Genomic DNA, 18,519 nt, shown 5'->3' with positions numbered 1-18,519 from the left:
CTCAAGTTTATCAGACGATGCTCAAGCCCCTAGCGCTCAGTCGCCCCATGTTTCTATAGTGACCTCCGTCATGGCGGTCAAGTGGAATTTATTGCTTTGAGTTGAATTTAATCTTTTTACCCCGTACTGTTTGAGGACTCTGCCCGCAGTCTAATATTAGTGTGTTTGATTTGTCACTGTCAGTACAGGCTTTGCTGGAATTTGCCATTACTGCAGTTAAATATGAATGACAGGTGATTGATTTTAAAAGCTAAAAGCAGTGTTTTTTTTCTTCATATTTAACTTGTTTTAAAAATGTGGACTGACACATCCTGATAAATGTGTTTGTGTTGGGTCATGAGGATTGAGTGAATGAATGTTGTACGAGTGATATTTACGATCATAGTTTAAGACTTAAAAAGTCTCTCAGTGGTGCGGTCTCACTCATTAATTTACAGATATAAAGCATCTGAAAGTTGTATTTTTGGTTCGGAATCAGAACAGACGCAGACTCTCCTGTTGTCGATCAGTAGTGGGAAAGAGGCTGTCTGTGTTTGCTGTAATAAACTAATTTAGACCATGCTGGCTGCTTTTGGCAAATTCCATTGAAAAGACAAGCACATCAGTTTTAGAAAAACATTGAAATGAATAAGTAGAAACTTTCTGTACACAGTGATCTTATACTGTAGTGAAGTATGATGAACAAATTGGCTCTCATAATTGTGTAACCAGTGTGAAACGATTTTATATTTTTTGCAGATACATTAATTCAAATCATATAGATATCAATGAGGGAGTCATAAACCTTCATTGCTCACTGCTTTTCGGACCACTCATTTTCCACCTGCTGCTGTTTAGGCTTTAGTAAACTGCTAATAAGTACTTGGAGAAGCTACATTTTATGTTGTTACAGTTTGTTATCCTTTTATCTTTTAGCCAGAAGCAGCGTTAAGAGCTTGTTCTGTGATTGGTTTATTTTCTCTTATTTAAAAGAGTGACCATATTCTGAATAAACAGTCCAGAATCAGACAAGTCCCTAAAATTGCTGTTTTCACATCTCCGATTTACCTTGGATAAAGAGAACTAGAAATGAATATATCATCTGCCTGTATCAGATCTCTTTATCATCTGATATGTGGACAGATACTTTTATAAACCTATGAAAAGCATTGGTTCTGATTTAGAGAGATTAGATAAGAGCAGCGAGCAGTTTTTGTGAATATTTAACGAGGTGAAATAGCGGTTTCTGTGGATACAGTGGTGCTACAGTGACTCCTTCAATGATGGTTAATAATAGATCATCATCTCTGTGGGAGAATGCCACTGATTCTATATTAATGGTCATCAGAATCTAAACTTGCATCTGTTCTGTGCGCTGTGAAAGTTCATTAGTTTGGTTGTGTATAATTGAGCACTAAAGCGTCCCTATTCTCTCTGTGAGAGCATGACTAATATACAAGAACTCATTTTTTTGTCCCCTTTAGACCTCTTCCTGGATCCATATTAACTCAGCTGTTAGTCTAGTCATCTTTCTTGGCATTCAAGAACTTGTTTTCATCTCTAATTCTCACTGTCTCTTGTCTTTCTCTAGCAACTGTGGAGTGTTATAACCCCAGGACAAACGAATGGACGTATGTGGCCAAAATGAGCGAGCCACATTATGGACATGCAGGCACTGTTTACGGAGGATACATGTACATTTCAGGTACCTGTCACACATCTGTATGTGTGTTAGTTATGTATGTACACTACTGTTCATAAGTTCAAGGTTTGTAAGATTTTTAGATGTTTTTTATCATCCCATGTTCACCAAGGCTGTATATATTTGATCCAAAATACAGTAAAAATCTGAAATGTTATTACAATTTAAAACAGCGGTTTTCTATGTTAATTTAATATAAAATTTAATTTATTCTAATTCAACATTATTATTAATGTTGGAGATATTTGTGCCGCTTAATATTTTTGTGGAAGATGTGATACATTATTTTGTATTTAGACTCGATTTGACTCATTTTAATATAGCAATTTTAATGAAAACCACACACTTTAATATGCGCACAAGTTTGAGAGAAAAGTAGAATTTAATCACAAACACGCATCCTCATTCACAATTTCACAGATCAGGTAGCTGGTAAGGTGTCGCTGACAGGAAGAGGAATATCTGGAGGGTGAGAATGAGATGTTCTCACCACACACACAAACTGATCCTCCATAGATCTGTGTGTGTGTGTCTGTGTGCATTCCCTCTATCAGATGGCAAGAATTTAACTTCTCTAAACACATAACAGAGAGAGACACTCTCTCAGGGTGTTAACCTGCCCTGTGCAGGATTGTTCCCATCACATGCTCACTTTACAGGATTGCAGCTCAAATCCTGCTTTCACTGAGAATGATAAACAGAGAGAGAGATGGTTGGTTGGATAGGGTGGCGAGAGGAGGAGATGTAGTGATGACATAAATCAGAGAAGTGTGTTTGTGTGATAATGAACATTGTGTTATGTAGGAGGAGTGTGATCTCTCACACACACACACACACACGAAAAGAGCTGTGATGATGCTGCTCAAGGCTTTCTGTCTCCTCCCACACACACATTTACCACTCCATACATTAGCTTTCACTCTTACACGAGCACGAGACAGATGACTCTCATTCAACCCTCCAGCAATCTCTAAATAACATTCTGAGCTCCTCAACATGATATGTGAGCGCTGTATACAAGGCAGTGTCACTGTAGTAGGGCCCTATGATCTCTCCAATACGGAAAACGAGAAATCCAGTCATAAAAACGGAGTCTACAGTGGAATAATAACGTGGAATGTCACCAAATTTGCCAAATTTTGGACGGAGAAATCAAAAGTAGGTCAGTATATGTAAAACCAAAATTTTATATTTTTTAAGGAATATTTGCCAAAATATATATTTAACACATTTTTCTGAATAAATCAAACAAAACAATAAATAATTTTTGTATGAAATAAATTAGAGATGCTTTGATTAAAATTTAATGAAACCATGTCTTTTTGTTTTTGTCTTTTTTTTTTTAATACAATTTATTTATCTGCCTCTAAAACAGACATTCTATGGACATACCCAAGATAGTATGGATAGGGAAAATAAATGTTAATCATGATATCATATCTCATTTAGAAGCCAATCAAATCCAAATTGATAAAATCATGTTCCACTCTGCCTTTTTTCTGGGCTAAATATTGTTTCACTCAGAAATGTCACATTATAAAGGTTAAATGCTTTCTGAATGGTTGTCTGAGCTAATGAAAAATGTGGAAAAACAAAACAATGATTTTGATCAATGTGACATTTCTAGAGAGTTAATAGCTGTTGTAAAAAAATCTCTTCAAAACTGCACTTGTAATTATACAAAATATAAAACCTTCCTCCATGTTACAGTCTCACTCTATTCTGCCTCGAGCGTTGTGTATTTATGCACGCATAAGGCTTTGTCTGGTGATGTACATACACTGATTCTCACACTTCTTTCCTCCTTCCTCTCCTCCACCCATGTTGTTTCTCTAGAGTATTTTTGGAAGTGCTGATCCTTTTGTTTTTACTCTGGTGTCTGTGTCCTTACTCCTGGATGCATCTCTCTCTCTCTCTCTCTCAGTCAGTTATATAGGTCATGAAGCAGTGGAGTATTAAGCTCTTCACTCACATGAGCATTAGTGTGCATGCATGAACCAGTTTCATCTTATGTGCTGCCTAATGCTTTTTTTCCTGTCATCATCTCTCTAGTCTCACCTCTTCCTCTCTCCTTTGCCCATTTCCTCACCGTTTCACTTCAGACTTTATCCTCTTTCTGCTTTATTTGTGTTTTGATTCACACAAATGCACTGGAAGAGGAGAGTGAGAAAGTCTGGGTGTGTTTGAGTGAATCAGTTACTTCTCTTAGTAAAGGAAAGGATGGATGGATGAAGAGTTAGAGGGCAAAAATAGGATGGATGGAGAGAGAAAGAGAAGCGAGGGTCTGGTTGGCTGATGCCCAGGTGCCTGATGGGATGGTTCTCTTTATTTTCAGCCCTCCCTGTAGACATGTCCTGTTTTCTTTTTCCTCTTGTCTTTTTTCCCTCTGCTTCCCTCTCTAGTTCATGTCGGTGAGTGTGCAGACCTGGTTGTGTGTTTGTGTTTTCGCAGATGCATTATTCAATCTTAACTCTTTCCTCAGCAGACCTTGAGAGAGTTTATGCATTATTCATATCTAATGCTCCAAAGAACATTCGCGCACAAAGTGTCTATTTCAGCATAGAAAGTGATGAGAATTCTCTCTGTGGTGTATTGTGCAGGTGGAATAACCCATGACACCTTCCAGAAGGAGCTGATGTGCTTTGACCCGGATGCCGATAAGTGGACTCAGAAGGCTCCAATGACGACGGTCCGTGGCCTGCACTGCATGTGCACAGTGGGCGACCGCCTCTACGTCATTGGTGGAAACCACTTCCGGGGCACAAGCGACTACGACGACGTGCTGAGCTGTGAGTACTACAGTCCCGCCTTGGACCTGTGGACGCCGATCGCCGCCATGCTCCGCGGACAGAGCGATGTGGGCGTGGCAGTGTTCGAGAACAAGATCTACGTGGTGGGCGGCTACTCGTGGAACAATCGCTGCATGGTAGAGATCGTCCAGAAATACGACCCTGAGAAGGACGAATGGCACAAAGTGTTCGACTTGCCTGAGTCCCTGGGTGGCATCAGAGCCTGCACCCTGACCGTGTTTCCGCCCGAGGACCTCTCGCTCTCCGGTTCGCCGAGCCGTGAGTCTCCTCTGTCGGCTCCTTGAGAATGGACGGAGGGAGAGTGAGAGAGACAGGAATAAGCCGGATGCACGGATCGGTTGGCAGACATATACGGATGGATGAGTAGATGCAGATGCAGTCTCTCTCATTCTCTCTCTCTCTCTCTCTTTCTCCCTCTCTCTCTCTTTGTCCCCACAGGAAAAAGACAATGTTTGCACTCCCCACTGATATACGTTTCAATGGTGTCTGTGGTGAAACCCCATCCCTTCCCTCAAACGATTCCACTTCTCTTCCTCATCCCTCCACAAATGCTGAAAAGTCCTCCCAGCCCCTCTCGATGAGAAAGAAAAATGGAAGCACTCCCAGGGTTGGGTGTAACTACATGTTAACATTGCATTTGGGGGGTTTGTTTCATGTCTTTTGGCAGGAATAACCTAGACTTGAACAACAAGTGACTTTGCAATTCAACTTTTCTACCTGAGTCTCCAGAGTTTTGCTATGAAGACTATGAAGTTTCCCTGATCCCGCCTATTCTGAGGTCGCCTATCCCCTCACTCTTCACTCTCTCTTTCCATTATGCCTGCTCATTTTTCCCGTTTCTGTCCACTCTCGCCACTTGCCCTGTTTTTTTACCCTCATTCTCTAGTCTCTCTCAGGGGGTTAGTTGACCTTTGACCACAGGATGAGGAAATGGTTTTAAACTCAGGGGTTGGCCTGCCCCCATCCCTCCCTGCCTAACTGATATTTAGTTTCTCTACTCCTGCTGCTGTTATGAACCATTAACAGAATTGTGTTTTCTAAATTTAATAAACAAGATTTTGAGAAAAAATAGAAATGGTGGTGTTCTGATTTTTGTAAAAGCATATGCTGTACATTGACCGTCAACATATATTGTGAATACTATAGTCAAAGCCCTTCTGTTGCTAAACACAGTGTGCAGTGGAGTGCCTGCAACGCCTTTAGCCATGACTGTTTTCAAAATACAGAAAGGGCTTAAGTGCCATATTGCTTTTAATCAATGATTACTACACAATTGTATAATGTATTTGACCAATCAGCATCCAGGATCAGAACAGTCCATTTTAGAGTCAAGAATCCACTTCAGCAGCTGTTTTAAGAGTCTGGCTTATATGGACTTGAGTGGACCAACATGGACAGAGACACCAAGGCTTTCTGAAGAGTTTGATACAGTCCACATCACCGATGTCTGCAAAAGTAAGTGTGCACATACAAGATAGTATGTGACCATTAGACAGAATAAAGGTAATGTGTAGCATTTAAAAGCTGTTTGTTATTTTCTGGTGCATTTGTATGATTTGTGGTTAATTTCAATGGGAATTCACAGGCTCATCTGTTTAGGGGCCCGAGCACAAGCTCAAGATATTTTCACATCTTATTCTAATCTTCCAAGTTCACACATAATAACTCTTGCAAGCTTATTGCTATACTCAATGTCATTGCTTACATTAGCATTCAGTTTGATAATAGTGCCACCTGTTGGTCAATAGCAATTGTATTATAAATAATTCCACTTTAAGATGAAATCAACACTGGGGATGTTTTGTCCAATAAAATCTACTTTTTATGCTATTGTTGTGCATGCTTCTCTCTGTGTCAGGCAGGTGTTCGGCTCAGCCCATCGTGCTGGTGGTGCCCAGGTGAACTGCCATCTGTGTGAGTGTGTGTGGCCTCCCGACGAGACATATGGTCACTAATATATTACAACTTAAATGAAGCACAGGGCTCGGCCCACACTCGCTGTACAGCCCTGTGGGGCACAATCAAATACACATTTTACATCAGTTAATAACTCTGTAAAGCAACAGACCACTGTGCTCTAGTTAGTCAAATATAATTGACTCCTCTGATTAGTTGTTTCAGTGTGTGTCAATTTAATTGCAGTTAGTCCAGTGAATGTATAGGCTCTTGGCGTGTGCGGGTACATTCTGGCCCAGTTGCTGTTTTGGCCCTGGGCTGCATCAGTTGTTCTAAATTGCATTAAAGCATCATGAGAAAACAGTACTAAGCGCAGGGTCAAGGGCGGCCACAGATGAGAGCCTCAGGAGTGTGTGTGGACAGTAATGCTGATACTATTAGAATAAGGGCAGTTTTTAAAGCACACTGCTATTCTCTGATAAATGTAGCTCCACCGGGAACGCCTTTAGAGCTTGTGTGCACCCATAATCCCAGCTGACCTCCATAAAAGCAGGATTAGTAAGAAAGTATGGGCATCATATTTTGGTTTTTGTTCCCCTCCCCCATTTAAAGGGGTATATATGACGTATCTTCTTCAGTTGAACACAAAGGAAGATTTTTAACCAATGCTACTTCATACGCAGGTTAATGGGAGCTTTGTGAAATGCAACATCAGTGTTGTGAAGCGTGACGTAAGGGTGCGAGAAGTGACATGGGCTGCATCTGAAAGCTGAAAAATGCTGTCTTCGGGAGGATATATTCCAAGGTAGGAAGGAATCAAAGTGCTGTGATATCTCCACTTAATGTCGTCTAAGATGCCTTCATCTGATTTTTGAAGGTAGCATTGATATATCCTTTGCTGCTTTTGGTATGCCACAATCCTGTGTGTGTTCCATTCCATGACCGCTGAGCTAAAATATTTATAAAAGGTTGTTGGTCAGTTTGTATAAATGAGATTTTTCACCAACTTTTTCCACTTTCATATTTATTTGTGTTCATATGAGGAAATAAAGTCATACACAACTGGGATGACTTGAGGGTGAATAAATGATGAAAGAATTTTCATTTTTGGGTATACTATCCTTTTAATCAGCCTACTAGAGGATTTCTAAATGAAATGCAGTGAAGAGTGTATTTTTACAGCCCAACTTGCAACAAGATGCTTTTTCCTCTACACTTTCTCACACACAACTGTCTGGCCTCTGCAATGACACCTTTAAGCCAGCGTTCTGCTGTAGAGGCCAGTTTTCAACTTGCATCATGCTTATGTGTTATCTTGTCCATCTCAGACTGCAGCATTCTAGAATCAGCAGAGTTCAGTCTGGCTGCCTGTCTACACCTGTGGATGGATTAAAAGAGACACGAACATCACTCTCGGATATTTACCATAACAAAGACTCGAGTCAAAAAGAAACCATTGCCTTCATGTTCTTAATTGCTCTAGATTTCAATTCATGTTTCAGCCTGGATAAGAATCATGTTAGGCAAAAGTTTTCAGTGAATAGTGATTTAAAGCAACTGTATGTTGTTTTTGTTTACTAAAAAATATCAGTTTGAAAATCATTTTGCTGGTAGCTACTCTGAGTTCTGTTTCATTCCCACAATCCCCTCCAAACTTCTGTTCTGAGAGAATGTAAATTTGGTGAGCAGGTACGAAATTCCGCGAAAAGGGCAAATTACTTTATGGCAGCAACAAATGCACATGTACAGCCGCTGTACTTACGACAGTGAAATATTTACAACAGTGAATTCCAACTGTAGGGTGCTCCAAAGTCGCAAAAATACACAGAGACACATAGAATTGCTTTAAATTTTGGCATGTTTCTAAAATAAAGTTGTGGTATTGTTTAGGGGCATCCAGACATGCTCCTGGAGAGCAAACTTCCTGTAAAGTTTAGCTCCAACCTCAATTAAACACAACCAAAATCAAATAATAAAGGTCTTAAAGATTATTAGAAACTCTTAAGTAGGATCTCAAATGAACAATTTTTTTATTTTTATTGTTTTTTGCTACAAAGTGCATTTACACAATTTAGTGAATATATTTACTACACTGAAGCATTTGTTGTTTCTATTGGATCTTGAAAGTACAGTTAGTTTCCAGTTTAGTATCCAGTTCCGCAGTCATGGATTGTATCTTTAAAGCAGTTACAAACAATGTGCATAGCAATCGACCTACTGAGCAGAAGACACTGTGTAATCATTAAAAATGGATGATCTGTTAAATAATTGATTTAATCATTTAAAATGGATGGTGTGTTTGTTGATGGTCAGACCAAGGGTCTGAAATCATGGGTTTGCAAAGCACTGTTATGCATGGATGCTGTAAATCATAATTATATAATATCTGAAGCATGAAATAGACTACAGCTTTGACCTTTTATTGGAATCTGAATAAAATTCAGGTGCCATGACCTCAAACTTGTGGCATACAAATCAGCCAAGGTCATGGGAAGGAAAGATAAATGCCACTTTATTATTCCTAGAAATAAGATGTGCCATCGTTCCTCATAAATGAGCATTATGGTGATGTGGCTGATTATTTCTGTCTGGATGGAGCTCATGTTTGTAGTCTGTGCTGATGATGTGGTAATGTGGTGTCTAAGTGTGTCTCACAGCTGGTTGCATACTAATATTGAATTGTGTTTTGTTTTATTCATTGGGGTCAGGGAGATTGATTTCTACATATTTATGTTTTTTTGATTGTCTATTGCTTGAAGCTGTTAAACATTTAACACTCATACTGTCATAATAAACCAACAATTAGAATACATTCAATGCCTTATTAGTGAAGTAAACTCTGAATATGCAAATATATGTGACCGTTTATTTAAATGCTTCTGAATATAACAATTATGCATAAGTGTACTGATACATTTTACAATATGCATAAACATGCCTTAATATATTTAATATGCATAATCATGCTATATTATTGTGTCCTATGAATGCTAAATCTGTTTTATGACCTTTGTGAATTTAGAAAATAATATTTTTCTTCAGCAAAGCAGCATTAAATTGATTAAAAAACAAACAAACAAAAATGACATTTATAAATGTTTTGACTGTATTTTTGATCAAATAAATGCAACCTTGCGAGCAGAGACTTCTTTCAAAAACATAAAAATATCTTATACCAACCCTAAACTTTTGAACGTCAATGTATAATGTGGCTAATGTATTCTTGTTATACTTTCTTATACATTCTTTAAGCATGATAATATCATAACTGATATCATATCTTCATGTTTTCTATCTGAAAATCGTGTCTTCTCTTGCTCAGAAGTTTGAAATCTTTTGTAAGAACTGTGCATGCATTTATGGCATTGTAAGTTAATGAATTAGACTGAAATTGTGTTTTCTTCTGTTTGCAGGATGAATAATGCGACTGCCTCAATTTCTGCCTAAAGAGCAAAAAAAGCCAGACAGCCACTCTTGACAACAAATTTGTTTGTTCCTGTTTTTGATGAGTTGCTTTGTGTCCAAAAATACAATCCACAGAGAGGCTGAAACAAGTTTTCAAGACATGAAGCAGTTTATGAATTTTTTTTCAATCTGTCTTTCAATCTTTCTAATGCAACTGTATCACCAAGTGATTTAGACTGATTGTCAACAGAAACATTAGATTATTTTGGATGTCTCAGAACTGCAACTTCGGTTTTCTCCTTGAGGCCTCCAAATCAACCAGTGACCCAGATATGTGTATATGTGCTGTTTTGTTGTGTCTGCAAGGCTATTCATTTGCATTAAATCAGCAAAAATCATATTTTTGAGATCATATTTCTTATGTGTCTGAAGCACAGTTGGACTGGAGAGATTCCCACACAGTGAGCCTCTGCTCTTGTATTATGGTCACATGATTTGTGTTTGAAAGCATAGGAGCTCTTTGGAGTGTAGCAGAAAGAGAATCTCTAGCTGTGTTTAAACTAAGAACATCATTCACAGAGCAGCTCTGCTTCCACTGACAGACAGCTCAAATCTGTGTGAGAGGGAATGAGCAAAAGCCTTGAAGGCAATGCATTTTTATTGTATTTATCTTTATTTATTTATTTTAAAAGAAGGTGTTTCTTTGTTTATTTGACATTTTACTATTTCAAATAAATGTTCTTTTGAACTAAATATTAATTAAAGAATCCTGAAAAGATGTCTCATGGTTTACACACAATTTTTAAACAATACTATTTTCAACATATAATACAGCATAATAATCAGTAATGTTTCTTGAGCAGAAAATCAGCATATTAAAATTATTTCAGAGGGATCATGTGACACTGAAGACTGGAGTAATGATTCTGAAAATTCAGCTTTGCATCACAGGAACAAATGACTTTTTAAAGGTGTCACGAACTGAATGTGGCTAAACACCGCCTCCGCAGAGGAAGATCAACACCTGCCTCTACATCACTGCCTGTTCAGCCCCGCTCACCTAGTAGGTAAATCACACACATAGTAGATAAATGACGAGCAGTAAACGTAGATCTACGCAGAAACAAACAATAAACTTTATTTAATACATTTTATTGTTAATTAAATGCCAGACCACTTCAGTAAGTACTTGGTTCTTTATTCACTTAATTTTACCACAGATTTGTTTACAAATGTAAGGGAAATGTTATCATTATAGGTATTATTTGCTTTACTAAAGAGTGTTCTTTAACTGTCTAAATGCTTGAGTTTTTCGATTAGCTAGATAACAGGATCTGAGAAAACACGAGATAATCTACTGTGAAATGTAATTTTAGATCTAGCTTCTTAGAAGATGATTTGCATTAAATACTTAGAGACGCATCCAGGGGAGAAGGTTAGATACATATTTCGATACCTTAAATGAACAAATTTGTTTAATATGTGTTATGATTGGATGAAATAGAAGCATCCTGACTTGATTAAGGTATAAATTCTGAGTCAACGAATTTCCTGGTCGTCGCACTCTGCAGCCATGACTGTAATGACTGTATGACTGTCACCTTTTCTTGCAAGAAAAAAAATCTTCAAAAGGCTTTTGTCTCATACCTTCATTGAAATGGCAAATTGTCACGACAACAAACAACTTCTAAATTATGATGTTTTTTTATGTCAAATCTTGATAACATTATAAGTGCACCTCAGAGATCAATACAAAATAAAAAATCAAAGGCAGTTCATGACCCCTTTAAAATATATTCAAATAAAAACAGTTCTTTTAAATCAATAATATTTCGCAGTATTACTGTTTGTACTGTGTATATTCAAATAGAAGCTGCCTCGAGACTGTAAGAGACTGAAAACAGACAATTATATTAACAATAAGCAAATAATCATGTTATTTCTACTTGTTGGCCTAGTTTCATACCTACACGGTCTTGCTGACAGGCTTCATGGGGATCATTATATTTGTCATGTCTGAAAGCAAAAATGAAGTCATAAGAATTTCAGTGACAGAAACAAGACATTTGCACTGTGCTCGTTTGTTATATTCATGTTTTTCATCTTTAAGCCTTCAGTCACCATAGAAATTTTTTGATTAAAAACTTGTCAGCAGTCATTTATAGCATCATTCATTGACATGAAACAGTCTCTGTGACACAGTTTCCACCTTCCCACTCTCCCGAACTCTCTGTTATTTTCTTGCTCTGCTTTTCCATCTTCGCATGACCTGTGTGTAATGATTTGGATGCCCCTGCGGTGACAGTGGACTGGTGTGCTCTGCTGAGCTTCCCATGGTAATGCATCCCAAAGCCTCCAGGCAGAGGCAGATAGCACGCGGGGTCACGCTCTCTGCTGATCTACACGCGCTCACATTATGTGATGGAGCCACTCAGGAGGACATGAATATCTTAAACCAGCGCAAAACCGCATACTGTTTCAGATATTATGTAGTTACTCTCATAGATACAAACAGCACTGGCCATGACAATTCTCATGGGAAAGTGATACAATAACTCTCAAGAAAACAAGTATAAAGCTGTCACTGGGGTGGAAGGTCAAAATCTAAAAGGCACATCTTTGTTTTGGCCCTTTTTTCATAAGTGTACAACAAAACAAACCATTCGACTTTCCATTCAATTTGGTCCCACTGTGGACTACTTTCTCATTTAAGCTACCGGTTTAGTGTAAATAACTACTATTTGTCATGAGTCCGGGCCCTGCAGTTCTGCCTTTCTCCACCAGAGGTCACCATCTCCCTTCCTCCCGGACTTCATTCCCCTAACTCCACTCAGCTGCCACATTATACACACCTGTCACATTATTACAGTCATTACACCCGCACCTGTTCCCCATTGCCACAGACTATATAGTCTCCCTTCTCTCACCACTCGGGTTGGTTGCATTATTTGTTAAATGTTATTTGTAAATGTGTTGCAGTGTTGTAGTTCTAGTTTTTGCTCTAGTCTGGGATACATGCACTGTGCTGCCGTTTTGTATCACAGTCCTTCTCTGTTTTGTTTTTTTTGTGCCTTGTTGGCCTTTTTGTTTCAACTAAAAGCACCTTACCTGCACTTGGACCCTGACTTCGTCTCTTCACGCCACTCCCGAGGCATTCCGTGACACTATTACTTGAAAATATTTTGTACTTTTACATTAATAGTTTCATTTCTCAATTGAAATCGTACATATTTTTAAAAGACACTGCATATAATGTACAAGCAATATTATTGTAGTCATTGATATTTGGGCATGCTAAAATAACAATAATTTCAATATTACATCTGTAATATTTGTGCAAAAATTATAACAATATCAAATGACCTTATTTTATATATAATCTTTATTTTAGCATTTAGAAAAACAGTGCTGTGCAAGTGACATTAAACAAAGATTTTAAAAAATGAACTACATTACTGACTAAAGAATACATTCTTAAAATCAAATAAAATTTGTTATGAAATAAATTTATTTAAAAATAAAAAATAAAAAATAAAATTAAAAATATATATTTTTAATTTTAATATTAAAAATAAATTAAAAATTTATTTAAAAAATATATTAAAATCAAATAATATTTATTATGAATTCAATAGCATTTTAAATAGATTTTTAAGTGTCCTAATACTTTTTGTAACTTTGTATATCCCTTATTCACTGTTTTTTTTCTTTGTTCTTAAATAATAGTTGATATAGATTTCTGACAGAGAAAGGGAAAAATCAGTGCAGGGAGAAAAAGGGTGAGAGAAGGAAAAGTAGAAAAGTTCATAGTTCAAACATATCAGGAGATTAAGAGAATGAAAGAGAAGAGACCATGTTTTTGTTGTTATGGATGCCTGTAATTTATTGCTTCTTGTCATCTGCTGTCACTGAAGAAGCAAAGCGAACTGAAGTGAAAATAGAAATTCTGCCCCGAGTGTGTTGACTACACCAGTGTGATACAAACATGTTATGACAGATGACATGACAGTTTATATCAGATGACACCATGATAAAATCTGACATATAAATATTGTTCAGAGCTGAAGTTGATGTATCTGTTTTCCTGAATACTGTCTGAGACACGCCACAGGTTCTTGCATGCAACTTTATTTATTTACTTTTAACAGATACACTGACAAGGCCTTCAGGTGATCCTATAATGTTTTTTTCCCTATGAAGCCAGATTCTATAACTGTAATAAATGATATGCTAATTGTATGATTTATGTCCTGAAATATTCACATCTGACATTCAACTGTGTGTGATGTACAGAAGAGTAGCAGCTGCACTCACCTCAGGCCTGAACTGAACTCCAGATTGATGTGGAATCTGTGCAGTAATAGAAGCAAGGTTCAGCTGAGTTCAGTGTCTGGCCAAATGCAAACCACTTCATAAGTGCTTTAGAAAACAGCAAAACTAAATTCATTTTAAATGACATTAATTATTTGTGATTTAATAGATTAATGACTGGAGTATGCTTCAAACTAAGACTGAATCACTGATGTAATTACGATTGATAGATGTACACGTGCATTTTTTGCTGGCGTAAAGCAACCCATACTTTTCACGTAATTTCGTACTCACTCACCAAACTTACATTCTCCCAGAACAGTTTGGAGTGAGCGTGGGAAAGAAACAGAGGCCAATCAACTTATTACAAGTAAGTGCACAATCAGAACGATTTCAAACTACTATTTCAATGTAATAAAAAGTACTTATAAGTTAGCTGCTTTTAAAAAATTTCTACAGAGATCATTTATGTATATCAATTTAACATTTTGGCCTCTGAAACAGTGCAATAGAGCTTAAACTGCAACTGTGATGACTCAAAAACATTAATTAACATATCTGTGTTTGTGTGGCATCGTTGTCGCTGATGTTTCTTTTGATAGCTAAATATCCAGCTCTCCTTCCTCTTTCTCTTCTTTTACCCCTGTCCAAGTGTGGGAATTGTGGATCTGGGGCAGCTCTGTGTGTGTCTCTGATTGGCTGAAGGGGCTGTTGTCATGGTGCTGGCTGCTCAAACCACCCTGGCCTAACTGAGCTGGCAGCCATCCTGTCCCTGACAAAATGATTTTAAATTATTCATAGACTAACTGGGCATGGGGTGAGGTAATGTTTGTGACAGCCTTCAGAGGACTGGACAGGGGTGCGTTTCCCAAAAGCAACTATTATTGCAAGTTCCGTCGTTACCAACATAGTTCAAATTAGGTGTTTGAAATCATAGTTCAAACAAACATTCGCAAACAGCGTTGCTGACTTATGTCATTGGAGCTATAGGTTGGAGCTGTCGACCTGTGGTTAGAAGCTTGTTAGTAAGACATTATGCTCTTGGGCACAATAAGCAAGCTAACAGGCAGTACAGTCTATGGGCCCTATCATACGAGCAATGGAGGAGGAACGGTGGGTCGACGCCCGACCAAGGCGGAGCCGGAGGGACGAGGGAGCCCGGTGGAGCTGGTGGATCGACGGGTGACAGTGGAGATGTGGGTGCTAGAAGCCGAGTTGGAACCGCTGGGTCAATGGGCCGAGGTGGAGTCCGGTCCTCGGAGGCTGGAGGCATAGGTGAGGGATTCTCCAGCCATGGCGATGATGGAGGATGGCAGCCCCGGGGAGCTCACCCTGGGTAAATGGTGGGCTGAGGGCGAGCTGAAGGACTGACAGACGACAGCGGAGGAGGAGGCAAGAGTGGGCAGGAGGGCGGGCATTTGTGAGCCTCCGGGCTTTCAGGGCAAAACTCATGATCGGGAGCCCCGTCTGGGCTGGACAAGGGAACCGGAGCCCTCTCAAGGCAGGATATGGGAACCGCAGCCCTCTCTGAGCTGGACATGGGAACAGGGGTAACAAAGGGCTCCGAGGAAGGAGGGAGCCGAGGGAGCAGGTCAGCCTCCCAGTAAATCAGGTCTCTTTCCACCTCTCCTCTACCCAGGTCTATCATAAGCTCACCCTCAGCCCCGGTGCAGGGAGCTCCTCTCCATTCTCACACTGTCTACGGCTTTCTCCCTCACGATGGGTGTTGCAGCCGGCTCACACTCCTGGTCTGATGGGTTGGGCTCTACTTCCGGGGCGATCCGCCGCTCAGTCGCTAGGCATTGTGCTGGCTCGTTGATCGCAGCCGGAATGGGCTCTCTGTCATTGGTGGGCTCAGGCTGATGCTCCACACCACGGGGAGATAGTGGGCTGGGCACTGGTCTGGAGTGGATCTGGCAAAATCATCCACGGGAGAGACGGTGAAAGGCGTCTGTTTCTCTCCAGAAACCACTCCACAAAAAGGCGGCGAAATCCGCTCGAGGACCATCTTCGGACGACGGCTCTCTGCACACAGCATTCAAACTGGCATCGTAGAATGAGCAGAGCGTATCGTCCAGGTAGCTGGTAAGATGGGCAAGGGCCAGAAACAGTCTGGTATGGTCCTCGAGGATGCCCTCTTTCCGGGTGAAGGAGGGCATCCATGAAGGGAAACACAACGGAAACCAAAATACAAACAAAAAACCAGAGGGAACACACAGAGGTAACTGTATTTGGTCAGGGCTTCTGTCACGTTACGCTATTGAGGAAGCACGAGAGAAACGTGGAGTACAATCAATAGTCTTTAATCCATAGAACACAGGGGAAATTCACACAGTAGGCACTGGAGCAAATACACGTACATAACGAGTAGACCCGACAGGGGAGACAAGCACAGACAGGAGCTTAAATGCATGTGATAATGAGGGAATTGGGAGGAACACAGGTGCACAGAATGACTAATTAAACCAAACGAGGATAGGAACATGCCCAAATAAGGAAAAACAGGTACAGAAAAAGGGCAAAACACGACACAGACAGTCCAGAATCCTGACAGTATCAGAATAAGGCTACGAATTTGCTTGCGCACAAGCAGCTCCGTTTCCTCTCCGGAGACGCATTCAGTCTTTGGTCTTGCAAATTCCGCCGTGTAAATTGCGAATCTGCCATGGCACGAGTGCAACTGGCTCTTTTAGAGGGAATCAGAGATGAGAATCTGATTGGTTTATTACATGTTATGACCAAAACACACCCATTACTCATTAAGAGAATAGGAACAACCCCTTTAGATCATGTGTCGGATGCGCTGACGGTTTTTCCCGACATTAAACTAGCAAAAGTGGATTCGGACACATAAGTGCACCTGCGCTGTGTGTTTTAGACCATGCACTTAGATCATTAAAATATGGCCCTATATCTTCCATTCTATATACATTTTAATCTATATATTTTTGTGCGTGCTCAACAAGCACCATTTTTGAAGAAAAACCCCGGAGTATGATGTAAAAGGGAACCCGCAATGAATCAAACATCAAATAAAGTAAAATAACAGTGAACAACTGAAAATGCTAAAGTCATCAGGTGCCATGTTCAATACAACAGCATCTTGGAATCAATTATTTAGCAGAAGAGATGCCACAGAGAGTTTTTGGCCACAAATTCACTGAATATCCCATTTTTTAAAAACTCTATGTACTCAAACTATTAGCCTATATTAAATGAACTAATTCGGAATTTGCTGCACAAGAGCAAATAATAGTGAGTATGTGAAACTAAATATTAAGACATACATTGTATTGTTCAGCATGTTTCTATATCATTAATTTTGAGAGAATGAGAAACAAAACACATGTAGTGCTGCCCATTAACAAGATGGCATCAATGAACTCTCACAGACTTTCCTGGTAATCTTTCAACACTGTCTGTGTTACCATGACTACCATACAGAAAGAGAAGTATCAAAAAAGAAGCTGCTCTGTCTCTGTTCTCTTGCAAATGGCTTTAACAAATTTAGTAGAGAGGGTGCAGAGAAAAAGAGCCACATTTTTGGGAAGACCTGAAAGAGATTAATTTCCAATTGGCAATCCCTGAGGTTTTAGCAGGATATTAGTAAATAAGGACTATATTTGATGAGAAAGTAAGCTATAAATTTAGATTAATTTTCTATTTTATACACTCATAATCTGCCAGTAAATTGCCCCTTTCATATTTCTGTAGTTCGTTTTCTTTAGTTGGTTCCCTCCCTCTCTGATGGAAGGAATGTCTGCTGTGCCTTAATGAGAAAGCACATACTGCATACTGTACAGTAAGCGTGCACTCTAATCAAGGTCACATCGTTTTGATTTTCTATATTGATTTTTTTCGAGTGTGGCCTTATTCTGTCAGTTCATCTCATGACAAAGATTTCCTACATATGGTTTTGCTGACTTAATCTAGATTGAACTGAATTTCACAGTTCATTTTCATTGCCATATATCATTATCTGTCTGCAATATATCAAAAAGCTGTTTTAGTACCTAATATATCAACTATCTTGGAAATGTGGTAAGATTTTTTATTCAGCAAGGATGGATTAAAGGGATAGTTCACCCAAAAATGAAAATTCTGTCATTAATTACTTGCCTTATGTCGTTCCAAACCGGTAAGATATTCGTTTATCTTCGTAACAAAAATTAAGATATTTTTGATGAAATCCGAGAGCTCTGTGACCCTGGTACTACCACGTTTTTAAGGTCCAGGAAGATACCAAGAACATTGTTAAAACAGTCCATGTGACATCCGTGGTTCAACCGTAATTTTACGAAGCTACGAGGATACTTTTTGTGCACAAAAAAACAACAACACAAAAATAGTGTCACGAGTATAACAACATGTGTTCTAGGTGAGCAGCACCACGTGCATGCGTTGTTTACGGCATGC

General features: G+C 39.1%; 1 protein-coding gene across 6 annotated transcripts in view; it reads left to right on the top strand.

Moving 5' to 3' along the window:
- LOC306871388 (kelch-like protein 13) overlaps positions 1–5,554 on the top strand; it is a gene marked incomplete at its 5' end in the record, with an annotated part of 55,165 nt that extends 49,611 nt beyond the window's left edge. For all 6 annotated transcript variants that reach the window (XM_079419262.1, XM_079419258.1, XM_079419261.1 and 3 more), the window contains 2 exons: positions 1,571–1,684; positions 4,282–5,554. In XM_079419262.1, coding sequence (XP_079275388.1) covers positions 1,571–1,684; positions 4,282–4,775 — 608 coding nt within the window. In that variant the 3' untranslated portion in view covers positions 4,776–5,554. The remainder of the gene's footprint in view (positions 1–1,570; positions 1,685–4,281) is intronic.
- Positions 5,555–18,519: the final 12,965 nt, after the last annotated feature.

The sequence above is a fragment of the Barbus barbus genome (assembly GCF_936440315.1).
Source record: "Barbus barbus genome assembly, chromosome: 6".
In the NCBI taxonomy this organism is placed as follows: Eukaryota; Metazoa; Chordata; class Actinopteri; order Cypriniformes; family Cyprinidae; genus Barbus; species Barbus barbus.
This window is presented reverse-complemented; position numbering and strand designations above follow the sequence as displayed.